The sequence below is a fragment of the Dendrobates tinctorius genome, unplaced genomic scaffold (assembly GCF_039654945.1).
Source record: "Dendrobates tinctorius isolate UK_male_01 unplaced genomic scaffold, ASM3965494v1 ptg000342l, whole genome shotgun sequence".
NCBI lineage: Eukaryota > Metazoa > Chordata > Amphibia > Anura > Dendrobatidae > Dendrobates > Dendrobates tinctorius.
Window position 1 is genome coordinate 3,662,819 of NW_027362008.1, and position 18,433 is coordinate 3,681,251.

Here is an 18,433-nt window from a genome sequence, read left to right on the forward strand (position 1 = left end):
GACATCTATATATTGTTGAAAACAGAAACCACACATTCAAATAAGTTTTTTTTATTTCTTAACACTTTTTTTTGGCCTAAAAAAGCATATTCAAAACATAGCAAGTTTGGATATTACAGGGCAGCGTTCAACTTGAAACATCACTGTTTAGTCATGAAGGTGATGGCGGGAGGCCAGGATGAGCGCTTTGTCTACCTGACTGTGACCCTGAGAGGTGGATGAGGCAGGATTACGGACCAAGGGAGGGCCCTGTTGTGGTATATGGTACTGGCCACTTGGGTAGGGATTTACAAACTCATGTTGATTGGCATTTGCCATTTCTGTAAACCCCCCAGAATGGCCATGTTGAGCATACCCATGTTGTGACCACTCTCCTACAGTAGGTATGTTCAAGTAGCTGTATTTGGCATGTGCAGCTGGTGTACGCAGCGCCGCTCCATACACCTCATACACGCGGCTCTGCACACCTCGTACACGCTCCGCACACCTCGTACACACACAGCTCCGCACACCTCGTACACACACAGCTCCGCACACCTCGTACACACACGGCTCCGCTCCGTACACCTCGTACACACACGGCTCCGCTCCGTACACCTCGTACACACGGCTCCGCTCCGTACACCTCGTACACCCACGGCTCCGCTCCGTACACCTCGTACACACACACGGCACCGCTCCGTACACCTCGTACACACACACACACAGCTCCGCACACCTCGTACACACACGGCTCCGCTCCGCACACCTCGTACACACACGGCTCCGCTCCGTACACCTCGTACACACACGGCTCCGCTCCGTACACCTCTTACACACACACGGCTCCGCTCCGTACACCTCTTACACACACACGGCACCGCTCCGTACACCTCGTACACACACACACAGCTCTGCACACCTCGTACACACACGGCTCTGCTCCGTACACCTCGTACACACACGGCTCTGCTCCGTACACCTCGTACACACATGGCTCCGCTCCGTACACCTCGTACACATGCGGCTCTGCTCCGTACACCTCGTACACACACGGCTCCGCTCCGCACACCTCGTACACACACGGCTCCGCTCCGCACACCTCGTACACACACGGCTCCGCTCCGCACACCGTGTACACACGGTTCCGCTCCGCACACCTCGTACACACACGGCTCCGCTCCGCACACCTCGTACACACACGGCTCCGCTCCGCACACCGTGTACACACGGTTCCGCTCCGCACACCTCGTACACACGCGGCTCCGCTCCGCACGCCTCGTACACACGCGGCTCCGCTCCGCACGCCTCGTACACACGCGGCTCCGCTCCGCACGCCTCGTACACATGCGGCTCCGCTCCGTACGCCTCGTACACACGCGGCTCCGCTCCGTACGCCTCGTACACACGCGGCTCCGCTCCGTACGCCTCGTACACACGCGGCTCCGCTCCGTACGCCTCGTACACACGCGGCTCCGCTCCGTACGCCTCGTACACACGCGGCTCCGCTCCGTACGCCTCGTACACACGCGGCTCCGCTCCGTACGCCTCGTACACACGCGGCTCCGCTCCGTACGCCTCGTACACACGCGGCTCCGCTCCGTACGCCTCGTACACACGCGGCTCCGCTCCGTACGCCTCGTACACACGCGGCTCCGCTCCGTACGCCTCGTACACACGCGGCTCCGCTCCGTACGCCTCGTACACACGCGGCTCCGCTCCGTACGCCTCGTACACACGCGGCTCCGCTCCGTACGCCTCGTACACACGCGGCTCCGCTCCGTACGCCTCGTACACACGCGGCTCCGCTCCGTACGCCTCGTACACACGCGGCTCCGCTCCGTACGCCTCGTACACACACGCGGCTCCGCTCCGTACACCTCGTACACACACGCGGCTCCGCTCCGTACGCCTCGTACACACACGCGGCTCCGCTCCGTACGCCTCGTACACACACGCGGCTCCGCTCCGTACACCTCGTACACACACGCGGCTCCGCTCCGTACACCTCGTACACACACACAGCTCCGCACACCTCGTACACACACGGCTCCGCTCCGTACACCTTGTACACACACACGGCTCCTCTCCGTACACCTCGTACACACACGCGGCTCCGCTCCGTACACCTCGTACACACACGGCTCCTCTCCGTACACCTCGTACACACACGCGGCTCCGCTCCGTACACCTCGTACACACACGCGGCTCCGCTCCGTACACCTCGTACACACACGCGGCTCCGCTCCGTACATCTCGTACACACACGCGGCTCCGCTCCGTACATCTCGTACACACACGCGGCTCCGCTCCGTACACCTCGTACACACACACAGCTCCGCACACCTCGTACACACACGGCTCCGCTCCGTACACCTCGTACACACACACGGCTCCTCTCCGTACACCTCGTACACACACGCGGCTCTGCTCCGTACACCTCGTACACACACGCGGCTCCGCTCCGTACACCTCGTACACACACACAGCTCCGCACACCTCGTACACACACGCCTCCGCTCCGTACACCTCGTACACACACACGGCTCCTCTCCGTACACCTCGTACACACACGCGGCTCCTCTCCGTACACCTCGTACACACACGCGGCTCTGCTCCGTACACCTCGTACACACGCGGCTCCGCTCCGTACACCTCGTACACATGCGGCTCAGGCCCGTACACCTCGTACACACACGGCTCCGCTCCGTACACCTCGTACACACACACGGCTCCTCTCCGTACACCTCGTACACACACGCGGCTCCGCTCCGTACACCTCGTACACACACGCGGCTCCGCTCCGTACACCTTGTACACACGCGGCTCCGCTCCGTACACCTCGTACACACGCGGCTCCGCTCCGTACACCTCGTACACACGCGGCTCCTCTCCGTACACCTCGTACACACGCGGCTCCGCTCCGTACACCTCGTACACACACACGGCTCCGCTCCGCACACCTCGTACACACGCGGCTCTGCTCCGCACACCTCGTACACACGCGGCTCTGCTCCGTACACCTCGTACACACACGCGGCTCCGCTCCGTACACCTCGTACACACACGCGGCTCCGCTCCGTACACCTCGTACACACGCGGCTCCGCTCCGTACGCCTCGTACACACACGCGGCTCCGCTCCGTACGCCTCGTACACACACGCGGCTCCGCTCCGTACGCCTCGTACACACACGCGGCTCCGCTCCGTACACCTCGTACACACACGCGGCTCCGCTCCGTACACCTCGTACACACACGGCTCCTCTCCGTACACCTCGTACACACGCGGCTCTGCTCCGCACACCTCGTACACACGCGGCTCCGCTCCGCACACCTCGTACACACGCGGCTCCGCTCCGCACGCCTCGTACACACACGCGGCTCCGCTCCGTACACCTCGTACACACACGCGGCTCCGCTCCGTACACCTCGTACACACACGGCTCCTCTCCGTACACCTCGTACACACGCGGCTCCGCTCCGTACACCTCGTACACACGCGGCTCCGCTCCGTACACCTCGTACACACGCGGCTCTGCTTCATTCACTCTGTAAACCCCTCCTGACCCCACACATACTTGCCTCATCCAGCACCATGACAACCAGCACAGCAGAGTCCTGCACACACTGAGGCCCCTGATCATGTGACCTCTGACTCCGCCCCTCCTGTGACCTCATCACAGGTCCTGTGCACACAGAGCAGCCCTGATGAACCTATCAGTATCACGCCAATTGCAGCCTGGCAGCCAATCAAAGCACGGAGCTGCTCAGCCAATGAGTGTCAGAGACTGCCTCTGCCCTGACACGCCCACTACACAGCTCACCTTCCATGCGCAGACTCGCGGCCGGGACTCTATAGAATATCTGGTACATACAGTGTCTGTGACGGCTGATACCAGAGAGCAAAACACCTCCACAAAGGCAAGAACGTCTGCAGCGCTGCGAGGAAGGACCTGGGATGACAGTCACCATCAGCACCATCTCTATGCTGATGACACCCAATTATACGCTTCTTCTCCTGACATCACGCCAGCCTTTCTACAAAACACCGGCGATTATCTAAACGCTCTGTCTAACATCATGTCCTCACTATATCTGAAACTGAACCTGTCAAAGACTGAACTCCTTGTGTTTCCTCCCGCTACTAATGTGCCTATACCCAACATTGCCATTTCCATGTGTGGTTCCACTATTACTCCCCAGCAACAGGCCCGCTGTCTTGGGGTCATACTTGATTCCGAGCTTTCCTTTGCCCCCCACATTCGATCACTGGCTCGCTCTTGTCATCTGCACCTCAAAAACATTTCTAGAATTCGACCTTTTCTTACCTTTGACTCCGCAAACTCTTACTGTTTCTCTTATTCATTCTCGTCTCGACTATTGTAACTCTCTTCTAATCGGTCTCCCTCTTACCAAATTCTCCCCTCTCCAATCTGTCTTGAATGCTGCAGCCAGGATCATATTCCTCACCAATCGTTACACTGATGCCTCTACCTTGTGCCAGTCATTACACTGGCTACCCATCCACTCCAGAATCCAGTACAAACTTATTACCCTCACCCACAAAGCCCTCCATGGCTCAGCACCACCCTACATCTCCTCCCTTGTTTCAGTATACCATCCTACCCGCTCCCTCCGTTCTGCTGATGACCTGAGGTTAGTATCCTCAATAGTCAGAACCTCCCACTCCCGTCTCCAAGACTTTACACGTGCCGCGCCAATTCTTTGGAATGCACTTCCCAGGTCAATACGATTAGTCCCCAATCCCCACACTTTTAAGCGTGTCCTGAAAACGCATTTATTCAGACTGGCCTATCGCCTCAACGCACTAACCTAATCTATCCCTGTGTGGCACAGCCAAAAGTTTTACCATAACCAGGTTCCCAGCATCATGTTCCCACATGCTTTATGCATCCATTAGCCCTCTGTGTCCGTACTGTTACACACTTATTATTAACATTTATTATTATTATTATTATTATTATTATCATGTGATCAGGGGCGGAGCTCGGGAGTGTAGAGGTGACCCACCCCTTGTGGTCACATGACGGTAACGTCACCACAGCTCCTTCACAACTTCTCCTGAGCCCCGCCCCCTGGTCACATGACGGCGACGTCACCACAGGTCCTTCACCTCTTCTCTCCTGAGCCCCGCCCCCTGGTCACATGACGGCGACGTCACCACAGGTCCTTCACCTCTTCTCTCCTGAGCCCCGCCCCCGATCACATAACGGTGACGTCACCACAGCTCGTTCACCTCCTCTTCTGAGCCCCGCCCCCTGGTCACATGACGGTGACGTCACCACAGGTCCTTCACCACCTCTCTCCTGAGCCCCGCCCCCTGGTCACATGACGGTGACGTCACCACAGGTCCTCCCGCGCTCAGTGCAGCCGCTCCGTCCCGGGTGTGCGCAGCTCGTGTTCTCTGGGGTCAGCCAGCAGCAGATTTCCGGTTCCCGCCATTCCGGTGAGATGACAGGAGGGTTTGGTGACTGTTTGGTGCCGCTGAGTCCGGGCTCTTGTATTTGCACTGTGAGAATAGTCTGATACCAAAAAAAATGTTGTTTTTGATTAAAATAATTTATAGCACAATCAGCAGCCGAATTACTGAACCGCTGCAGTCAGTCATCCATAGCCGCAGCCTGTAGCACCTGAGAGCTCAGACAGGGGAGGAGCGGAGTTACAGGGGAATGGAGAAGTCACAGGGGAGCGGAGTCACAGTGGAGGAGAGGAGTCAGGGGGATGGAGGAGTCACTGGGGGAAAAGAGGAGTTACAAGGGAGGAGCGGACTCACAGGGGAATGGAGGAGTCATGAGGGAGGAGCGGAGTCACTGGGGGAAAAGAGGAGTTACAAGGGAGGAGCGGAGTTACAGGGTTCATGGAGGAGTCACAGGGGAGGAGCGGAGTCACAGGGGAGGAGCGGAGTCACAGGGGAATGGAGGAGTCACTGGGGAGGAGCGGAGTCACAGGGGAATGGAGGAGTCACGAGGGAGGAGCGGACTCACAGGGGAATGGAGGAGTCATGAGGGAGGAGCGGAGTCACAGGGGAGGAGAGGAGTCAGGGGGATGGAGGAGTCACTGGGGAGGAGCGGACTCACTGGGGGAAAAGAGGAGTTACAAGGGAGGAGCGGACTCACAGGGGAATGGAGGAGTCACAGGGGAGGAGCGGAGTCACAGGGGAGGAGCGGAGTCACAGGGGAGGAGCGGAGTCACTGGGGGAAAAGAGGAGTTACAAGGGAGGAGCGGAGTCACAGGGGAATGGAGGAGTCACAGGGGAATGGAGGAGTCACAGGGGAATGGAGGAGTCACAGGGGAATGGAGGAGTCACAGGGGAATGGAGGAGTCACAGGGGAGGAGCGGAGTCACGAGGGAGGAGCGGAGTCACGAGGGGAATGGAGGAGTCACTAGGGAGGAGCGGAGTCACGGGAGGAGTGGAGTCACGAGGGAGGAGCGGACTCACAGGGGAATGGAGGAGTCACTGGGGAGGAGTCACAGGGGAATGGAGGAGTCACGAGGGAGGAGCGGACTCACGGGAATGGAGGAGTCACGAGGGAGGAGCGGAGTCACAGGGGAGGAGAGGAGTCACAGGGGAATGGAGGAGTCACAGGGGAGGAGCGGAGTCACAGGGGAGGAGCGGAGTCACAGGGGAGGAGCGGAGGAGTCACAGGGGAGGAGCGGAGGAGTCACAGGGGAGGAGCGGAGGAGTCACAGGGGAGGAGAGGAGGAGTCACAGGGGAGGAGAGGAGTCAGGGGGATGGAGGAGTCACTGGGGAGGAGCGGACTCACTGGGGGAAAAGAGGAGTTACAAGGGAGGAGCGGACTCACAGGGGAATGGAGGAGTCACAGGGGAGGAGCGGAGTCACAGGGGAGGAGCGGAGTCACAGGGGAGGAGCGGAGTCACTGGGGGAAAAGAGGAGTTACAAGGGAATGGAGGAGTCACAGGGGAATGGAGGAGTCACAGGGGAATGGAGGAGTCACAGGGGAGGAGCGGAGTCACAGGGGAGGAGCGGAGGAGTCACAGGGAAGGAGCGGAGGAGTCACAGGGAAGGAGCGGAGGAGTCACAGGGAAGGAGCGGAGGAGTCACAGGGGAGGAGCGGAGGAGTCACAGGGGAGGAGTGGAGTCACTGGGGGAAAAGAGGAGTTACAAGGGAGGAGCGGAGTTACAGGGTTCATGGAGGAGTCACAGGGGAGGAGCGGAGTCACAGGGGAGGAGCGGAGTCACAGGGGAGGAGCGGAGTCACAGGGGAGGAGCGGAGTCACAGGGGAGGAGCGGAGTCACAGGGGAGGAGCGGAGTCACAGGGGAGGAGCGGAGTCACAGGGGAATGGAGGAGTCACTGGGGAGGAGCGGAGTCACTGGGGAGGAGCGGAGTCACTGGGGAGGAGCGGAGTCACTGGGGAGGAGCGGAGTCACTGGGGAGGAGCGGACTCACAGGGGAATGGAGGAGTCACTGGGGAGGAGCGGACTCACAGGGGAATGGAGGAGTCATGAGGGAGGAGCGGAGTCACAGGGGAGGAGAGGAGTCAGGGGGATGGAGGAGTCACTGGGGAGGAGCGGACTCACTGGGGGAAAAGAGGAGTTACAAGGGAGGAGCGGACTCACAGGGGAATGGAGGAGTCACAGGGGAGGAGCGGAGTCACAGGGGAGGAGCGGAGTCACAGGGGGAAAAGAGGAGTTACAAGGGAGGAGCGGAGTCACAGGGGAATGGAGGAGTCACAGGGGAATGGAGGAATTCCAAAGTGTCAAAACTAAAGGAACACAAAGAGCGCAATAGGGTCTTATCCAGGTTAATGCTGGAAAAGTAATTTAGATTATACTCACCCTTTTTAGGAGAGGTTCAAGCATGTAGGATCAGTAATCTGCTTGCTGCACGTCCAAAGGTCAGCTCTGTGACCGCTTACACATCAGATTTTGGAATAAATTCTCGGACTTTTGTGCGCTGCCAGATAAATTCACCAATCCAATATTTAGGAGAAAGATTAATCCATTTATTTCCCAACGCGTTTCGAAATGTATACCATTTCTTCATCAGGGGATGAATGACAGTTCTGTTTGATCATATATTGTCATCCCCTGATGAAGAAATGGTATACATTTCGAAACGCGTTGGGAAATAAATGGATTAATCTTTCTCCTAAATATTGGATTGGTGAATTTATCTGGCAGCGCACAAAAGTCCGAGAATTTATTCCAAAATCTGAAGGGGAATGGAGGAGTCACAGGGGAATGGAGGAGTCACAGGGGAATGGAGGAGTCACAGGGGAATGGAGGAGTCACAGGGGAATGGAGGAGTCACAGGGGAATGGAGGAGTCACAGGGGAATGGAGGAGTCACAGGGGAATGGAGGAGTCACAGGGGAATGGAGGAGTCACAGGGGAATGGAGGAGTCACAGGGGAATGGAGGAGTCACAGGGGAATGGAGGAGTCACAGGGGAATGGAGGAGTCACAGGGGAATGGAGGAGTCACAGGGGAATGGAGGAGTCACAGGGGAATGGAGGAGTCACGGGGGAGGAGCGGAGTCACGGGGGAGGAGCGGAGTCACGGGGGAGGAGCGGAGTCACGGGGGAGGAGCGGAGTCACGGGGGAGGAGCGGAGTCACGGGGGAATGGAGGAGTCACTGGGGAGGAGCGGAGTCACAGGGGAGGAGTGGAGTCACAAGGGAGGAGCGGAGTCACAGGGGAATGGAGGAGTCACTGAGGAGGAGCGGAGTCACAGGGGAATGGAGGAGTCACTGGGGAGGAGCGGAGTCACAGGGGAGGAGTGGAGTCAGGAGGGAGGAGCGGAGTCACAGGGGAATGGAGGAGTCACTGTGGAGGAGCGGAGTCACAGGGGAGGAGTGGAGTCACTGGGGAGGAGCGGAGTCATGGGGGAATGGAGGAGCCATGGAGGAGGAGCTGAGCGTGGATGGTCGGGTTCAGCATCCGAACGTCACCCCGAACACAAACCCAATAGGAGTCAGTGGGGACCCGACCTATGATGCTGTAGAATGGCCATAGTGAGGGCGAGGGGCCGCAGCAGGGAGGTAATGGGGGTGAGAGCAGGACAAGCGCCTGAAAACAAACGGGGATGGGAAATGACTTACAATACGACGGAATAAACAGAGAAAACTAATCACCTTGAACCAGGAGGAGGAGGTTACTCTGAGACCGGCTCTGTAGGGGCGCGCTGCACACAGGCGGTGTAATGATGTGCTGACCACGGTCTCTCTGTATACAAGCCGAATGAGGAGAGCGTCAAATAGAGGGCGTGGTGGAGTAACCGGTGCAGGGAGATGGAGGACGTGGCTGTTCTGTTCCTCTGGTGCGCGCAGGTGACAGGACTTTCTGTGTAACTTCGTAGGCCCGAGTACCGCTGGATGAATGGTGAGGCCAGATCAGGTAGAGGAGGCTTTAGACTGGATGCTGAGAGTGTCTCCAGAGCCTTCACTTTGTCTTCCCCCCGGTCCTATACTGAAGGCGCAGGATTGGCACCTGTCAGGGGCATCTGTCTCACACCTCAGAGCTGTCTGAGCCCCATGTCATGCAGCAGTCACTTCTGCTTTTCATGACTGCTGGTTGTGGTTCTGTGTCTCATCCACCTGCCCCAGAAGTGGAAGAGACTGAGGTCACTGATGCCCGACCACTTGTTCTGTCTGAGGATGAGTCATTGGGATCACGGCAGCACATCTCTGATGATGATGAAGCGCAGGTGCCAACTGCTGCACCTCCTCCCCCCATCATGTGGGGGATTATTATTATTTTCCAGGATGTCCCTCCTGACAGCACCACCAGGAGGTTGTCCTTATCCTTGATAGGGACAGGATCACAGAAGAGGTTAAAAAGCCCCTCCCCACCACCACCCTTCAGTGTTTTTTCTGTCCCTATCAGGGATAGACGCCGGAAAGGAGCGCTGCGAAAATTGGAAGTTACTTGGTGCCAGATGGTATCAGGGTCCGGGGAGCAGATTGCTCCAGGGAACAGCCATATCCCTCCCTAGGGGGGGCTCTGGGCTGGTGAAGTCCCGGTGGACGGTGGGCTCCACAACATCACTGATACCAACGGAGGTCCCTCAGTGTTTCAGTTGAGCAGTGGGCTCCCGATAGCTGCCTCATCCTTCTACAGGGGGCTCTGGACAGCGGTTGCTGCTGTGGTTTCCCGGGCTTCCGACACCTCAGGTCGGGACTTCCGGATCAGGAGGCACGCCAGTGACGGCTTACGGCCTCAGGACGCCGGGGGCGGCTGGAGAGGCAAAGTTACCAGCCGGCGTCTCATGGGCTTCCAGCTCGCAATGCTCACGCGAGACGCGCCAATGATGACATCCAGGGGGCGGATCCGGGGTCTGGCCGAGGATCAGGATTTCCAGCTCTCCGGATTGGCCGGGGACCGAATCAGGACCCGGGGGGGTGTGTGTGTCTTGGGATTCCCAAGACATCATGGCGCCGGGTGCAGGTGACTCCAGGCTGGTCAACGTGCGTTCCAAGCAGCGCATGCGCAGTACGGCGGAGTACCTGCAACACTAAGATTGACAGCAGCTGAGGTCGGAAGGAGGACAATTCAGATGTCTTGAAGCTGGGTAAGGCTGATTACTTAATGACGGACAACTGACAGCACACCTGATTTAGTAAGATGGAGGGTGCTAACCGCCCTGACGTCCAGTCCTTAGAGCTGTCCATGGACCATGTGGCTAAACGTGGTGAGGGTCGTTTAGCTGGGCTTCAGATCCAATAGCTACAGGACCTTCTCTCTACATCTTCCCTTTAAGACAAGGACATCCCTAAGTGGTCTACTACAGCTACCAAAAAGAAGGCTAAAAAATGTCCGTTATGCTCTGCCAGACTCCCAGAGAGTCACGACAAGAAGCTATGTGAAGCATGTATCGCTAAACTGCTTAAGGACGAACAGACTTCCTTACTGACCAACATAAGGACCATGATCAGGGATGAGGTTCAGGCTACTGTCTCAGCGTTAGTGCCACCCCAATCCCCTTATCCTAAAAGGCCCAGCTGGGATATGGATCCAAGTTCAGAGGAAGGAGAGAGATCCGGATACTCTGATCCAGACTCCGGTGAGGGCGAGAGTTCTTCAGTATTTCTGGAGGAACGGAAAAGATGTCTGTTTTTGTCTGAGAACACTGACGTGCTCCTACAGGCTGTAAGGAGTACCATGAAGGTAGAGGACTCCACGGAACCTTTGTCAATTCAAGATTAGATGTTTAGCAGCCTGAGAGCTCGCAGGAATAGAGTGTTTCCAGTTAACAACCATATAACGGCAATGATACTGGAAGAATGGGAAGACGTGGGAAAAAATTTAGTAGTCCCAAGAGATTTCAAATACCGCCTTCCCTTTCGATCCGGAGGAAACTAAGGTATGGGACTCCGTACCAAAGATCGACATTCCTGTTGCTAGGGTCTCTAAAAAATACGGCAATCCCTTTCGAGGACTCATCTGGTCTAAAAGATCCCATGGACAAGAGATCAGAGGACATCCTTAAGAAAGCCTGGGAATCATCGGCAGCCATCATGAAGACAAGCATAGCAGCCACCCCAGTAGCCAGGTCTATGAGTCTGTGGCCTAGAAAGCCACATTAAGGACAGGGCTCCCAGGGAGGAAATTTTGAAATCACTACCATTTCTGAGAATGGCAATGGACTTTATGGCAGATGCATCAGCAGAGTCAGTCCGGTTTGCAGCCAGAAATAACGCACTATCAAATGCAGCAAGGCAGGCCCTGTGGCTACGATCCTGGAAGGGGGGGATACCCAGTCAAAGAACAAACTATGCTCAATTCCATTCTCAGGTCTACATGTATTCGGACCTGTTCTAGATGAGTTGCTTGAGAAAGCATCGGATAAAAAGAAGGGCTTTCCCGAAGATAAACCACGGAAGATGCCGTCATTTCAGAGGACTCGTTCCCACCCTAGACAGGACTATAAAGGAAAGGGGAAGTCTGGCAGATGGAGCTAACCTAGAGGTGGCAAAGGTAGAGGCTCCTTTTGAGACCAAGCAGCAAGACCCAGCAGACAATGACGCCAGAAGTATTGGGGGAAGGTTGCAATAGTTCCTGGAAGGCTGGCTGGATATCACCCAGAATTCCTGGATCCTGCAGACAGTTACTCAAGGGTACAGGATAGAATTTACCCAGCTACCTCCCAAAAGATATTGCTTAACACATACCGAGTCTCCAGCGGTCCACCAAAGACTTCTAAAAGATATACAAGAGCTTACAGAACTGCAGGTCATAATTCAGGTGCCCCGTCCCCAACATTTCCAGGGACGTTATTCCAGTATGTTTTCTATAAAAAAGAAAACCACGAGGGGAATATCGTACGATAATAAACTTAAAACCATTAAATCAGTGGGTAGTTTACAGATCAATCATACCATTGATAAGGAAGAATTCAGTAATGAGCACACTAGATCTCAAAATTGCTTATTGCCATGTGCGATAAAAGACCAGGGGAGAATACACCATTTCCAGTTCTGGTGCCTGCCATTCGGTCTCGCCTCTGCCCTACGTATATTCACAAAGCTCATGGCAGAGGTTATGGCCGCCTTGAGAGAAGAGAACATTCTCATCATCCCGTGTCTGGATGACCTTCTGCTTGTGACAGACTCACCACAACAGATGGAAGAGTCTCTAACAGCAACATCGTCACTCCTGCAGAGAATGGGGTGGGTAATACATTTTAAAAAATCAAGTCTCGCCCCAGAAAGGAAGAAGACGTTCCTAGGGGTACTTCTAGACTCTGAACAGGAGTGCTCATTCCTTCCAGTGGAAAAACAACAGAAAATCAAGCGAGAGGTTCAAGTGTTAATAAAACGAAAAGATATATCCATCAGGAAAGCCATGAGGCTTTTAGGTCTAATGACTTCTTGTATCCCCAGAGTCCAATGGAGTCAGTTCCACTCAAGGATCCTGCAACGAGAGGTCCTTTCGGTATGGGACGGCAAGAAGACTTCATTGGACAACAGGATGTTACTACCCAGAGAGGTAAAACAGTCTCTGCTATGGTGGACCAGCATAGCAAACCTCAGGGAAGGGAGACCCTGGAAGATGTTCCCATGCAAAAACATCACCACGGATGCAAACCTCAGTGGCTGGGGAGCTCACATAGAAGGACGGTACGTTCAAGGAACATGGCCCACATCTGTACGCAACAGTTCCTCAAATCACAGGGAACTCACAGCAGTTTGTGAAGCACTGAGAAGATTCCAAAAAGAGATACACGATTGGCACGTCAGGGTCTTCTCGGACAACTCGACCACGGTATCCTTCCTTCTACATCAAGCGGGTCCGAGGCACCGTCACCTGCAGAACCTAGCAATTTTTTCCTGGGCAGAGCTCACGGTAAAATCCATCACATCCGTGCATCTGAAAGGCTCAAAAAATCAGATAGCGGACTATCTCAGCAGGGAAAAAGTGCAGCCCTCGGAATGGACTCTAAACAAAGACGTCTTTGTTCAGCTAACCCGACACTGGGGCACACCACAAATAGATCTATTTGCCTCAAGGAGGAATGCAAAGACAAAATAATTTTTCTCGTTACATCCAAAAGACAATTCAACCTGGGTAGATGACTTGGCACAGAGCTGGGATATGGAGCTTGCTTACGCATTTCCACCATTCGCGCTGATACTGAGAGTCCTGAGGAAGATACCGGAGAGCTACACATTGGTAATCTTAATAGTTCCGTACTGGCCCAAGAGGAGCTAGTTCTCCCTATTGAAATGGATGGCGTTGGAAGATCCAATTCTCCTTCCATCAAGGCGGGACCTTCTGGTTCAAGGGCCGCTGGTTCATCAGAATCTAGAGATGTTACAGCTGTCAGCATGGATCCTGAGAAGGAGATCTTGAGGTCAAAAGGTTTGTCAGAAGAAGTAGTCATCTCAACTATGCAAAAAAGCAGAAAGCCGGTGACCTCGGCTATTTATCTGAAGGTCTGGAAGAAATTCTGCTCACAAAGCACGGGTCCAATATCTGTTGCTCAGAGTTCAAATATTCCTCAGATCCTAGATTTCCTTCAAGCAGGCTTCGATATGGTTCTTACGCCCAGTACATTAAAACGGCAGATTTCAGCCCTGAGCTCCTTTTTTGACTATCCGCTGGCCGATCACCCCTGGGTGGTTTGGTTCATTAAAGCTACTCAATGTATTAGGCCCACAATATGTAGCTCTGTGCCCTCCTGGGACCTCAGCTTAGTTCTAAATTAACTTCGGAAAGACCCATACGAACCTCTAGACCAAGCAGACCTAAGGTCGGTAACGTTCAATACAGTCTTCCTAATTGCTATAATTTCAGCAAGGCGGATAGGGGAGATCCAGGCTCTTTCCATAAGAGACCCATATTTAAAGATTCAGGAGGACTTTATTATCTTAAAATTAGATCCTGCATTTCTTCCCAAGGTAATTACTGACTTCCATAGAAACTAAGAAATCATGCTACCCACTTTCTGTCAGTATTACAACAACGAGAAGGAACGTTCTCTTCACTCCTTGGATGTAAAGAGGACAGTGCTACAATATGTAAAACTCATAGAGGGCTGGAGAATGGACTCAAATCTCTTTGTCCAGATGGCCGGGAAGAACAGAGGGAAGAAAGCTTCAAAGGCTACTCTAGCTAGATGGATAGCCTACCACGGGACTAGCCAGATCTTCCTCCAGCCTCGGTATTTCCCTTGTCATATCTGTAAACTCGTAAAGAGCTGGATATTGACTTAAAGGGCCACTTAATATGGTGGTAATGGTGGTCTCCGTAAGGAGCCACTCCTTGGCTGGGTCCTTCCCTGGAGGAAGATCTGGCTAGTCCCGTGTTTGAGACTCTTAAATGAGGCTCCACGGACTTTATTTGCATATTTGTATTTCCCAGGGAGCAATGCACCTAGGATTTCACTGATTGAGTGCCTTTGCCGGCTGCCGCAATGTTTTTTTTGACTGGTCTCCCCGAGGTCAATGATTGTTTCGTGATGTTGGTCTACTAGGCATTGCTCCCACCTAGCCAGAATCCTACTCCACACTGATGAGGGGCAACACCCCGAAACAGCTGTCTGTGGATGGATACCTGGCCTTGGTATTTCTCTTGTCATATCTGTAAACTCGTAAAGAGCTGGATATTGACTTAAAGGGCCACTTAATATGGTGGTAATGGTGGTTTCCGTAAGAAGCCACTCCTTGGCTGGTTCCTTCCCTGGAGGAAGATCTGGCTAGTCCCGTGTTTGAGACTCTTAAGCCCCCGTTACACACTGCGATATCGCTAGCAATATCGCTGTAAAGTCACCGATTTTGTGACCGATACTTGCCTCCGACCGGCTCCCCCGTTGGTTATCGCTGATCACGCGAGAAGCTCCTGGATCATTTCTCGTCGTCAGCTTCCTGCTGGGCTTCCTGCTGTGACGATGAGCGACGCGTGGAGCCGGGCGGGAGGACGCAGGATCGCCGCGTCTGACAGGAAAGTAGCGATCCCCGTCCCCAGCGATGTCGCTGGTGAGATCTGCCTGTGTGGCAGCTCACTAGCGACCACCTAGAGATGCACCAGCGATCCTGACCGCGTCATATCGCTGGTCGGGATCGCTGGTGAGTCGCTAGGTGTAACGGTACCCTTAAATGAGGCTCCACGGACTTTATTTGCATATCACCATGAGATTGTCAGATTCGCTGTTAGCAGAGGACAGATTTCCGCATTCCTCTGCAGATGTGGTATCTGTTACTGGAGCCATTTCATTTAGAGTCTCTTCTTCATCTGGTGCAGTAGGCTGATGAAAGGTTAGTACTGGTACTACTATTGCCTGATTTACTTGTGTCCACGTCCGAGGAAATTCTCCAAGTATAGTTTGAATCTTTTCTTCCACCTCTACTATGGGTTGTGGAGTGTCTTGGACTTCTTTGTTGTCCTTCAATTGATCAGGGCACATCTTTAGATGATCTCTTGAGACTGCTTCGAAGGTTTTGCCTCCATTTTTGCTGATGATACATACTTTGGTGTTATTGAAGTCTGATGGTATCACGGTGTAAGGCTCTGCCTCCCACTGGTCATCTAGTTTGTGAACACGTCTCTTTCTTTTAAGTACTTTTTCTCCTGGTGTCAAGGGAACTGCAGGGGAATTTCGATTGTAATTCCTTTCCTGCCTCTGTCTTGCTTGGGACAAACTTTTCTCCACACATTCTTGTACCTTGCGGTATTGTTGCTGCCACTCTGTATCCCAGTCTGCATCTGGTGTTGTTGTCTCAGGTGTTAAGACTTCCATGTCTAAATCAATAGGTAACTTGCCAGGTCTCGCTCTCATCAGGTAGGCCGGAGTGCAATTTGTAGAATTTACCGGTATATGATTATATAGATCTACCAGATCTGGCAAATTCTCTGGCCACTGGTTTCGTTCTTCAAGAGGTAAGGTCTTCAATAAGTCAATGACCACCTGGTTCATCTTCCCACACATACCATTTGTCTGTGGATGGTACGGCGTCGTTCTGATTTTCTTGCAACCATACATGTTACAGAACTCCTGGAACACTTCTGCCTCAAAGGCTGGACCTTGGTCGGTGAGCACTTGTTCAGGGTATCCGTGCGGTCGACAAAAGTGCTGCTGAAATGCCTTGGCTGCTGTCTTCGCTGTTTGGTCTTTAACAGGCACAACTACCAAGAACCTTGAGTAATGGTCCACGATGGTCAAAGCATAGGTGTAACCATTCCTACTCAGAGTTAACTTCACGTGATCCAGGGCTAACAGTTCAAGCGGCTGTTTTGTGATGATGGGTTGTAATGGGGCTCGCTGGATGTTTCGGTCTTTTCTGCGCAGGTTGCATGGGCCACATTCTCGGCACCATTTCTCAATGGAACTCCTCATGCCAACCCAGTAGAATCTTTCACGAAGTAGGACCTCCAACTTCTTCCAACTGACGTGTCCTTCTTCATTGTGGTACGCCTATAAGATCATTGGCGCATCCCTCTTCGGGATTACCACCTGCCAGACCAGTTCGTGTGTGCGCGAGTTGATGTTCCTCCGACACAGTTTACCCTCGTAGATGAACAGCTTGCCTTTTTCCTTCCATAACTGTTGTGCTTCCTGTGGGTCATCTGGACCAGGGTGTGAATCAGCATGCGCCAGCCACTCCTTTACTAGGCGAATAGCTGGGTCACTATCTTGTGTCTCTGCCCACTCATGATGGGGTAATGGGTTCAACTTTATCTCTCGTACGATAAAGTGCTTATTCTTCACCCATTGAGAGCGCTGGGCTGCAATTGGACGGTGGAAGGCGGGTAACTCGATTTCTTCGAGTTCTTTTGGATCTTCTCGCTCGTCTAGTGAATTGGGCATCCTGGACAACGCATCCGCATTAGCGTTCTTATGTCCTGCTCGGTACTTGATGGTGAGCTCGTAGTTGGACAGCCGGGTCATCCATCGCTGCTCAAGTGCCCCAAGCTTTGCTGTTTCAAGGTGGGTTAGCGGATTATTGTCCGTGTAGATGGTGAACTTTGTGGAAGCCAAGTAGTGCTTAAAGCGCTTTGTTACCGCCCAGACTATGGCGAGGAACTCCAGCTTAAAGGAACTGTAGTTGTCGGGGTTCCTCTCAGTGGGACGAAGCTTCCTGCTGGCGTAGGCAATCACTCTCTCTCTGCCTTTCTGCACTTGTGACAGCACTGCTCCCAATCCCATGTTGCTGGCGTCAGTGTAAAGTACAAATGGTTGGGCATATTCAGGGTAGGCCAGGACCTCATTTCCTGTGAGTGCCAATTTTAACTTGCTGAAGGACTCTTCTATCCTTTTGTTCCACTCGAACGGAAGATTTTTGTTCTTGGCCTCCTTGGATTGGCCCACTAGAAGATCTTGCAGCGGTGCTGCTATCTTGGTGAAGTTCTTGATAAATCTTCAGTAGTAGCCTACTAATCCAAGAAATTGCCTCACTTCATGAATAGTGCTGGGTCTTTTCCAGTCCCGGATAACGGTGACTTTGTCAGGATCGGGTGCCACACCTTCCGCGCTCACCACATGGCCTAAGTACTGCACCTTGGGTTTCAAAAGGTGACATTTGGATGGTTTTATTTTCAGGCCAAAGTTTGACAGGGCTTCAAATACCTCGGCTAGGTGCTTCAAATGGTCTTCGTAGGTTTTGGAGAAGACAGTGATGTCGTCCAGGTACAGCAGAATGGTTTCAAAGTTTTTATGTCCAAGGCAGCATTCCATTAACCGCTGAAATGTTCCTGGCGCATTGCTGAGCCCGAACAGCATGTAGTTAAACTCGCAGAGGCCCATTGGTGTGGTAAACTCTGTCTTCTCTTTGTCTGCCTCTGCCACAGGAACCTGCCAATACCCACTGGTGAGATCTAAGGTAGAGAAATAATTAGCAATTCTCAGTGCAGCTAGTGATTCCTCAATTCTAGGCAATGGGTAAGCATCTTTATGTGTAATGCTGTTAATCCGCCTGTAGTCTACACACATTCTCATAGTACTGTCTTTCTTCTTAACGAGGACTAATGGAGCTG

At 53.6% G+C, this 18,433-nt stretch overlaps 1 protein-coding gene across 1 annotated transcript in view; it reads left to right on the plus strand.

Annotated features, from left to right (window-relative positions):
• The first annotated feature begins 5,314 nt into the window (after window positions 1-5,314).
• The window catches only part of LOC141074917 (uncharacterized), a 48,965-nt gene continuing 35,846 nt past the window's right edge, over window positions 5,315-18,433 (plus strand). Inside the window, exon 1 of the mRNA XM_073562226.1 lies at window positions 5,315-5,447. Coding sequence (XP_073418327.1) covers window positions 5,330-5,447 — 118 coding nt within the window. The 5' untranslated portion in view covers window positions 5,315-5,329. The remainder of the gene's footprint in view (window positions 5,448-18,433) is intronic.